The following is a 10,147-nucleotide window of genomic DNA, read 5'->3' on the forward strand; positions in this document are numbered from 1 at the left end:
CAGGAGCTGATCCTGATCAAGTACTTTATAGGATCGGAGATGTCTCCTTCACTGCGTTGCACACTTTTGACCAAAATTATAATACCCTCTGCAAGGGTATAAAAAATTCACTTCTTCAAGTTGCAAAAAATGTTTATATACCATATTCTATATTTATATTGAAATAAAATACAGACCTAAATCTGTATATTGAAATAAAAGATGTTGGTAGCAGGAAAAATGATCAAGGTTATGAAACTCATGTAAGTCAAATCAAAACAAACAGAAGCTCAGTTTTTTTGTACGCAAATGACCTAGGGCATTAATTCTGACTTTATTTCTGGGATTTTGGCTTTTAAGATAACTTGCGGCACATTCGAAACTTCATATCGCCCACGGAAAGTTGCTGAAGCTGAGAACCCATCCACACATTCAATTAGAGTTACAACATGGAAAAGTTCAACAGCAATTTGTGTGTTCTTTTTGGGGCTTTTCGGCAAAAGATTTCATTAATATTAAAAGGGAGGGAATTCTTTTATGGCCACAGAAACTAAATGAAATGCTTGTCAGAGCTGCATGAGTACATACACGTGCAGAAACTTGGCCAGAAGTTCCAGCAGCCAGCCACCAGCAGCCCACCGACCGGGACCCACCTCCTTTCTCTGAGTCGAATGCAGCCAGCTGTGCAATTTGCTGGCAAAACTCAACAATTTTTGTCTCGACAGCATAAGGACTGTCCGGAAAAGTTGCGTTTCGTCTCCAGCCGAGTAAATGGATGAATGAGTTTGCCAACTTTCTGGTCAAGAGCCTGTAGATTGGTGACGCTCAAGCATATTTATTTTTTTCTATTTTAATAATCGAAATGGCTTCTCAGATTCTTGTGAGTAATACAAGTTGGAATGGGATACAAAAACAGTACGATGCTACACTACACTTCTCGAATCTCGCCCTCCTCCAGCTCAGGACCAGCCTTCTTTTCTACTACAACAGCCAGTGGCTCCTCATTGCAAACCCTTTTCGCATCACGCCAATTACTGGAGCTGTACTTCCTCCTAAGCTTCTCCCAGTCTATTAGTGGGGCAGGCAAGGCTATAGCTTTGGGAACCGGATGGTCGTCTTTTGGAGGATCCTGTCCCCCCGCTGCTAACTCATGTTTACCACCATCCTCTGGCTCGTCTTTTTTTTCGCCTTTGCTGACATTCGGTGGCGATGACTCCAAAGGTTCGACCCAATCGTAGGTCCCATTCGCCATGGGCATCCAGAAGGCCACAAGGACGTCGCTGCTAACAAACATTGTGGCTCGCGGATTGAATCTGAGGCACTTCACAGGTCCAACATTGTTTCCCTCGAGCACTGCCACGGGTTTGCCATCGGCAGCCCGCCAAACGTGGATCCTCCCGGCATCCGCACCGGAAAGGATGAACTGTGAGTCTGGCGAATATGTCGCTTCCAGCGGCAGTCGCTGTTCGTTCGAGTATCCTGTGAAGGACTGCTGAAAGGATCCATCGAAGGCACTCACACTGAAGCACCAGGAGTTATCCGTAGAAATTAGAAGTGTCTTTCCGTCCGGCGAAAACTGCAGTTGAGTCCAAGCGGCCTTGTCCTTGGCAGAGTAACAGTAGGTCGAGCACGGGATCTTACCCAACTTCCTTACGTCGTAGATGAAGAGCTGATTGGAGTCCGTAGTGGCTAGTAGGGAGCCCGTTGGGCTGAAGGCACACAGCGGCCTGTGCAGCTTTGTAAAGTGGAAGGTGTGCTTCGAGGATCGGAGGTCCCACACGTACACCTGGTCATCCTCTCCGGAGCTGAGGAACATATTCGCATGTTCGGGCTGGGTGGCCAGGGACCGAATATTTTTTTTGTGCCCACGAAATCGGCAAATACATCCATGGGTTTTCAGGTCCAAGTAGCGAATGGAAAAGTTATTCTATCAAGGACAGCAGGAGGTAACTTTTTTTAAAGGAATATGCAAGACTCAAGATGTTGCTATACCTTGGAGGTGGAGTGCAGAATACGGGAATCCCGATGCGTGAAGCAGGCGACATCAGGACGGTAGCGGTGCATGTTTACCTGGCTGAGAACGACCTGGCAAGTGGTATTGATAATAGAGAGAACGGAGTGGTCGCACACGAGCAGGCGCTTGCCGTCAAACGAGAAGTCCAGGCTGAGCTTGAGGTCCTCCGAGTCCTTGAAGAGACCGCCCACCCGAAACTGCCGCATGGCTTCGTCGTTTAGCCTCATCGACATTTCGAATTATTCTAACTATTTTCGTAGTTAGTTATTGCAATTGAATATGACGTTGGAAGGCAAGGCTCCTACGTTCTGCTCTCGCTTCACACTCATCAGCACTCCTGTTGGCGTCATTCCTGTTCCATATTTCGAATTTCATTGCCCGCCGTAAGGTTTTGTTCTAATGTAGATGTATTTAAATTTCAAAACAAAAAACGAAATTAAATATTTGGTACAAGCCTTAGATAGAATCATACCACTTCATTTGACTTGAATTTTTGTCTAGGTTTACTCAATTAAATTAAATACTCAACCGCCTGGCAACGTCCAGCATCTGCCACAGCTGGGAGTGCATTTTAATTTCCATTTCGCGTCCAAGTCTCAGATCCAGTGGTTACTCCTCATTGCGTCTCATTAAGGGGGTGGGACTGCACAAAAACCTAGACTGCTGAGCTAGCTCCAACTTGTTGACCAAATGCCAGAAACTTGTTATTTAGGCCGATTTGCGTCATTAGTGCAGTGAAATCCCCGCTCTCCTACTCATCCTCGCGCTGCAAATCGCGAACAAATGTTGCTGCTCGAAGGGACCAAGAGCCTCTGCGGCATCCGTCAAGTGTGCAAACATTTTTGGCAGCAATAATGGCGCTGAGTTCCCCATCCCGAAAAGGAAATAGCCAAAATTCAGTATTTTTCAAGAAAAAAGATATTTGAGCTTAAAATTTAAAATTGATGAATTCAATACCTGTAAATTATAAAAAATTTCAACTAACACATCGAAACGACACTCAAATTGCAAAGATAAGTTATTAAATATTTGTGACAGGAAATAAAACAGGCCGACAATTTCCAATTTGTATACCCGGTACCCGTAGAATTTTAGCTTCAACAGTCGAGTCGATATGGCCATGTATGCCTGTCCGTTTATAAGAGATAGAGCTATAGGACTTGGCATGAAGACTCCTACAATCCCACGCAGTTCAAGTTTGTTTCAAAATGAAGGAGCAGTGAAGAAGACATCTCCGACCCTATAAAGTATATCGGCTATTCCGGCGGATGGTCAACCAGGACCGAAAAATAAATGTCCAAATTTCTCGATTTTTATACCCTTGCAGAGGGTATTATAATTTTGGTCAAAAGTGTGCAACGCAGTGAAGGAGACATCTCCGACCCTATAAAGTATATATATTCTTGATCAGGATCACCTCCTGAATTGATATGAGAATGTCCGTCTGTCCGTCTGTCTGTTTCTACGCAAACTAGTCTCTCAGTTTTAAAGCTATCGACTTGAAACTTTACACGACTATATCCTATAAATGCCATATAACTGATTGATCGGAATTGGTATAACTTCGGTGTTTTTAGAGCAGAGGTCGGCACGGCCCTATCTCGGGGGCATAGGAAATTTCTCTGCCCGAGCTCTGCCACACACACACAGTACAAATGTGTGAAACGTCATGCTCACAGCCTACTTTCTGCTATTCGTTACTAACACTAATGCGGTAAAATCATATCAATGTATTGGGGTGCCGATCACTGTTTTAGAGTGAGAGAGTTCAAATTTTACTTTTCAAATAATACGACATGTAAGGATCGTAAGGAATTTCGTAAGGATCTATAGGATCCGACTATATCCTACACTCAAAAAAAAATTAACCCTAAGATTTAGAAATTCGCCCTATTTTTGTCTTCAACGGCACCGCACCATAAAATTTAGGGTAAATTTTTCTAAAATTAATGGCATTTCCTTTCTAAAATATAAGGAAAATTGCCCTAAAAATAAGAAAAAAATTTCTAAAAAATAGAAAAAAATTTCTTAAATTTAGGGTACATTTTTCTAAAATTAATGGCGTTTCCTTTCTAAAATCTAAGGCCAATTTCCCTAAAAATAAGAAAAAAATTTCTAAAAAATAGAAAAAAATTTCTTAAATTTAGGGTTTGTTTTTCTAGGTTTTAGAAAGTACTTTTCTAAAACTAAGGAAAAAATGTCTTGATTTTATGGCGATTTTTTCTAAGCCCCAGGGCAAGGCGCCCTAAAATTAAGATAACCCTTTCTACAATATATACAAATATTCCTTAAATTAAAGGTGACCTTTTCTAAATTCTAGAAATTTTATTTCTACATTTTACATTACATATTACATCATACATTTACATATTTTTACATTATTTTTACATTTACATTTGTTTTCTTTGATAGCTCTCTTCAGTTCTTACTTTCACAGAACATTTTATTTATGGTATATAATAAATTTGACCCTCGAATCTTGAATTGTATACTTGACTTTTAAAATTCCAGTAGCCTCATGTTTTCCCCTTTTGGTGGGGACTAGAATAGCGTGAATCATGTGCGTCCTTTTTATCTGTGGAAAATAACGTCAATTAATATTGCGATATAAATATATTAATATACTATTTAATTGTGAATGTTTTAAAACATCTTTTAAGGTAGTGTAATTATTGCCTTTTTACCTTCGCTTTGTTGAGGGAATGTTTTAAAACTCTGGACTTCCTTTTAACGAAATGAGAGAAAAAATTGCCACAATCTAAGAATTTATTCAATAAATGCATTAAATAAAACAAAATTAATGTATAAAAAATATTACCAATTTGTCTTCACAATTCTGCTTAAGAATGGGCAATTCCTCCTAAGCTAAGTGTAGCTACACTTGTATCGTCCTAGAAAAAGAAACTTTTGCGCCACTCAAAAGTAAGATCAAATTTTGCGTTTGCAAGGCTAAGCTTCACCTCTTCACTATTGAACATCAGCCATATTACCTGAAAATGTATTTGGGAAATTATTTTTAACCTTTGAAGTGGGGCGTAATTTACCAGTTGATAACTTTTTCTCCTTAGCCTTCAAATGATAAATTTTGCCATATGCAGCAGACCTTCTGGCTTTTTTCCGATGTTAAGATCTATCATGTCTTTCCACAATTAGCTCTAGATTAATTTAATTAGTAATTAAATTAAATTGCTTATGAAATTAGTAACGTTTTTAGTAACTTACCAGCGAAAAAAAAGAAAAGGGTTCTCAGTTTATCTTTTTCAGCAAGGAATCAATTAGCACTTTTTAAATAAACTTTTTAATAAACTTGTAATGTCAACATCTTAGAGATAGTTTAAATATCGTTACATTATTTCTTAACATGATTTTTTGTATTTAACATGTTAAAACTTTATACATAAAATATAATATAGATCAGTCTGCATTTATCTGCCCGTGCTCTGCCACACACACAGTATAAGTGTGTGAAACGTCATGACGCGTCATGCTTAGTGCCTACTTTCTGCTTTCTGCTATACTAATACTAATGCGTTAAAATCATATCAATGTATTGGGTGCCGACCACGGACAGAGATAAAATATAAAAAAAATTCTATATTAAACAAAATATTTCTATTTTCTAGGGTTACTTAAATTAAAGGGTAACACCGTGCATTTTTAGAAAGGGATTTCTATATTGTAGAAACAGCTTTCTATTTTTTAGGGTTAGTATCTTTTTAAGAAAAGAATTTCTATATTGTAGAAACAGTTTTCTATTTTTTAGGGTTAGTAACTTTTTTAGAAAGAAATTTCTATATTGTAGAAACAGTTTTCTATATTTTAGGGTTAGTATCTTTTTAAGAAAAGGATTTCTATATTGTAGAAACAGTTTTCTATTTTTTAGGGTTAGTAAATTTTATGGTGAGCCTTTCTATTATTAAGAAAATATTTCCTGAAAATAAGTCATAATTTGCCTTAATTATAGAAAAGTTTTCTTGATTTTAGGGCGATTTTAGTTTATGGCGACTATTTCTATATTTGAGAAAAACTTCTTTGATTTAAGAAATTTTTCTTGTTTTCAGAAAATTTTTTCTAGAAACTAGAAATTTTTTCTTGTATTTAGAAACAATTAAGTTTTATGGCGAATTTCTAAATTTAAGGGTAAATTTTATTTTGAGTGTATAAATGCCATATAACTGATTGATCGGAAATGACCCAACTTTCGTGTTTTTGAAGATAGAAAGCTGGAACTTGGTACAGATTATATTTTTGGTCAGTTAATCCGACCTACCAAATTTCATTAGGATCGGCCGACTATATCCTATAGCTGCCATATAACTGAACGATCGGAAATGGTATTTGGTAGAAATATCAACTTTCGTATTTTTGAAGATAGAAGTTTGGGACTTTTTTTAGATTTTATATTGTAATAAATTGGATTAATTATTCATATTCCCATAAGGATCGGCCAACTATATCCGATGTTTGCGATATATATCCGGTTTTAACTGCAAGGGTATATAAACTTCGGCTCCGCCCGAAGTTAGCTTTCCTTTCATGTTTTTTTGTATTTTCATAAATAAATATCAAAATTTTCATAATCTATTGGATTCATAGCATATCTCAGCTTTTTTTTTTTAAAAAAAAAGCTCAAAAAGCCAAAAATTGTAATTTTCCCCTTATTTTTTACTTTTAAAGACATTTTTGTGTTTATTTATTTCTCAAGTAAAAAATTTGATGTGTTTGCTCTTTTTGTACTAAATCTCTTAATAACAATATTATAAGAGGAGTCTTGACTTTTTAAAGAAAATTTTTTTATATTGAATTTTAAAGTGGCGTTCGTTTGCGACCGTATGTATGACGTACGTTCAAAAAATAATATTATTTAAAAAAAAAAATTTGTTTTGTTTAACAAGCCTATAAATGTTGTAGATGGATTAAAGAAGTGAAAATTTAAATTAAATTAAATTAAAATTAAAAATAAAATTAAAATTTAATTTAAAAAAAAAATTAATGGAGCTATTTAATTGGGAATAGACTCGATAAAAAGCTACATGCCTCTATTTTAACAGTAAAGTTATTGCATTAAAATATTCGCAGATTTTTTGATTTTGCTAGAGCAAGGCAAAACAGACTTCGATTTCGCGTACGTTCGTGAAGTCATGTTTTTTGCCAATACATATTATGAAAATGAAAAATTCATTAGAATGATAATTTACACTTAGAAAAGAACTCACCAAATGCTATCGGAAACAAAAATAAAAGTATCAGAAAATGTTTTTTTCTTTAATTTTTTGGCACTAATTGCATACGAACGTATGTTCGCGACCCCAGAAAATGCCCATATATATTCTTAATCAGGATCCCCTCCTGAGTTGATATAAGCATGTCCGTCTGTCTATCTTTTTCTACCCGAACTAGTTACCCTTATTTTCTTTGCACGCTGTATATAAGTCAGAACGGTCGGGATCGGCCAGCTATATTCTTTTGTTGCCATATAACTGATTGATCGAAAATGCTATAACTGGTGTTTTTAAAATTAGAGAGTTTGGATTTTGTACGAATGGTATTTTTGGCAAATAATACGACGTACCAAATTTCATAAGGATCATAGCTGCCATATAACTGAACAATAGGAAATGACCCAACTTTCGTGTTTTAGAAAATAGAAAGTTGGAACTTCGTACAGATTATATTTTTGATCAGCTAATCCGACCTACCAAATTTCATAACGATCGGCCGACTATATCTTGTAGCTGCCATATAACTCAACGATCAGAAATTGTATTTGGGAAAAATACCATCCTTGGTGTTTTTGAAGATAGAAGCAAGCGACTTTTTCTTATAATTTGTACTTGTATTGTAATAAATGGGTTTTATTATGATATTCTCATAAGGATTGGCCAATTGTATCCGATGTTTTTAAATCCAAAGGTGTAACAACTTCGGCTCCGCCCGAAGCTAGCTTAACATTCTTGTTTTAAAAACTGTTGGTGCCAAACTATTTCTATAGCTCATATATATATGAAAAACAAATTCCATCCAAGTCGTCCGATTATTGAACAAGATATACGCATATACATATATATTTACCTTTTTCCATACAAACAGGATACAAATTTTGAACGCGTGAATCTTGCAGACTTAGAATTTTGGATCTTATGATATCCCCGCAGATCAAGTTTGTGTCAAAATTTGGCCACGCCCACTCCCGCCCCCAAAACAGATATTTGGTTGTAACGCCAGTTCGTTAATGTTTTTTGACAATGTTTCGATGCCAAACTGTTCCAAATCAAAGCAACCAAATCGCATAATTTTTTGAGAAGATATAGACTTTTTAGACTGCTTCCCTAAGGAATCGGTGCACCGCCGTGGTAGGGCCGTAAGTTTGTATCGACATGGCAAAAATTTAGTCTAAAATTGTTTCTCTAAATTAATTCCAAAGATTTTTCATCGCTTTCAAAAAAATTCAGATTTTCGCAGCGACCTCGGAGATAAAACCTGCGCCACCTTGGAGCGCTCGGTGGCCCTGGAAACTGTGGCAGCTGGGACACTGTGGCATCAGGGGCAATTCGGTATCGAGCTGGCCCAACGCAAATGTAATTGTAATGTAAGCGGAACTAAGCCCGGCGAATACACGCAATGCTCAGTGCTGCGGGTGAAGCTAGGGCAGGGGCTGCTGCTCTTGCTTTTGTTTTTGTTGCCGCTGATGATGGCGTCGCATTTTAATTAAAATTTATAAGCCTCAGTCGGGGATTTGGCAGCCGGCCTGTGAAGCAGGAAGGAACCAAAAGCCAGGCTGAGATCGCGAGGGTACCAGTCGGCGTAGTATGGCGTGGCGTTTTAAGCTTTTAAGATGCGGTGGATTTGCAAGGCTTTAAATCGGATTTTATGTGAAAATCAACTGCGGTTGGCATAAATTAAAAATCAACCTTGCTCAGTGCAAACAAAATATGTATGGCACTGGGGTGGGGTCGCATTATTTGTATTTAATTTTCCGTATTAGCTCTCTCTTCTTTGGAATGTACATACATGAATCCATTGATGCCAGGTGAAAAAAATTGGCTCGCAATTTGCGCATTTGCGGCTTTGATTGGCGAATTAAATTAATTTTGTTTAAACAGATACCATTTCGTATTATTATTATCCGTTTCAATGGCTTTTGGCGTAATTGTTTTTGATCAAATGCTATTAATATTTTCAATTATGTTTATTTGTTACTAGGGAAAAACGGGTCGCACAAAATTAGGTGAGAGTGAACTTATGGATAAATTTACCATTTAAATGAAGGAAAAGGCATATAAAATAAAAAAAAAGTCAAAAAAAAACTAAATTGGAATGTATATAGATATTATTTCTGGAGCCAAATTAAATCTCAATCAGTCAAAAAGTAATCGGACAAGAGTTACAAGATATTTACTTCACCATACGAGGATAGCCAATTCATGAATTACTAAAAGCCAATAAAAGTGTTAATCTTCCTGACAATGAACAGATCTGGATTTCATTATATTCAAGCATCGTTTTAATCAAGTATCGTAATAATCAAATTATTATGTCTATTTCTAAAAACGTAAATGGTACTTTATCATAACTTTATTTAGCATTGTATTAAATTTACAAAAAATTAGCTCATATGGACTAATTTCCCGACTATATTATACCCGGTACTCATCTCTTCCACCCATAATTGATTCCTGATTCCTTCTTTATGCTTCTTTATGGTACATACATTCAAACGACTACAGTATACCATTGTACTTTACGAGTACCGGGTGTATTAGGTATTTCTGCAGCCTGTTTTATTCTTCTTGCCAGTAGAACTAAAACTTGTATAATCAAAAATAATCATCATTTCAGGTTACCATAACATCCACCCACCTCCGATTTACCATTTCCATCCAGTAACTGCCGCCCATTTCGGCCAGCCTGGATTACTGTCCTCGTCCGGCTTATCGCAGGACGACACTCAACCGTCGACGCAGTCGGAGCCACAAACGGGGGGCCATTAATTGCCGCCTTTCGATTAGCCGGAATGATAGTTTAGGGACGAATGCACCAGGAATATTTCGCCAGGATTTCTGTGGCTGTTTGCCTATGCTCTGTTTATTGATATTTTATGTGCAGCTTGGCGCTCCAATTGCACTAATTGCAATTTCAGGCACGTTCCCTGAC

The 10,147-nt window shown here is 36.9% G+C and overlaps 1 protein-coding gene and 1 long non-coding RNA gene across 3 annotated transcripts; both read right to left on the reverse strand.

The window, feature by feature from the left end:
• Positions 1 to 794: 794 nt before the first annotated feature.
• Positions 795 to 2,890, reverse strand: LOC108127092 (WD repeat-containing protein 82). 2 transcript variants are annotated; one of them, XM_070277637.1, is made up of 3 exons: positions 2,466 to 2,890; positions 1,972 to 2,389; positions 795 to 1,906 (listed from the first exon to the last, which is right to left on the reverse strand). In XM_070277637.1, the coding sequence occupies exons 2-3, from the start codon at positions 2,224 to 2,226 to the stop codon at positions 908 to 910; spliced, it is 1,254 nt and encodes a 417-aa protein (XP_070133738.1). In that variant the 5' UTR covers positions 2,227 to 2,389; positions 2,466 to 2,890; the 3' UTR covers positions 795 to 907. The 2 variants fall into 2 exon arrangements, with proteins under 2 accessions (XP_070133738.1, XP_017099419.2); XM_017243930.3 differs by lacking the exon at positions 2,466 to 2,890 and having other exon boundaries at positions 1,972 to 2,396.
• A 1,797-nt stretch (positions 2,891 to 4,687) lies between these two features.
• Positions 4,688 to 5,154, reverse strand: LOC122322230 (uncharacterized). Its single transcript, XR_006246472.2, has 3 exons — positions 5,038 to 5,154; positions 4,812 to 4,983; positions 4,688 to 4,751 (listed from the first exon to the last, which is right to left on the reverse strand). It is a non-coding gene; the product is annotated as an uncharacterized lncRNA (long non-coding RNA).
• Positions 5,155 to 10,147: the final 4,993 nt, after the last annotated feature.

This window comes from Drosophila bipectinata, chromosome 2L (genome assembly GCF_030179905.1).
Source record: "Drosophila bipectinata strain 14024-0381.07 chromosome 2L, DbipHiC1v2, whole genome shotgun sequence".
NCBI classification, from domain to species: domain Eukaryota; kingdom Metazoa; phylum Arthropoda; class Insecta; order Diptera; family Drosophilidae; genus Drosophila; species Drosophila bipectinata.

Excerpts from the sequence above, each read along its gene's own strand:
- LOC108127092 (XM_070277637.1), bottom strand. The coding sequence starts at position 2,226 with ATGTCGATGAGGCTAAACGACGAAGCCATGCGGCAGTTTCGGGTGGGC. Across the intron at positions 1,907-1,971 it reads TTCTGCACTCCACCTCCAAG|AATAACTTTTCCATTCGCTA; the intron begins GTATAGCAACAT and ends TGTCCTTGATAG.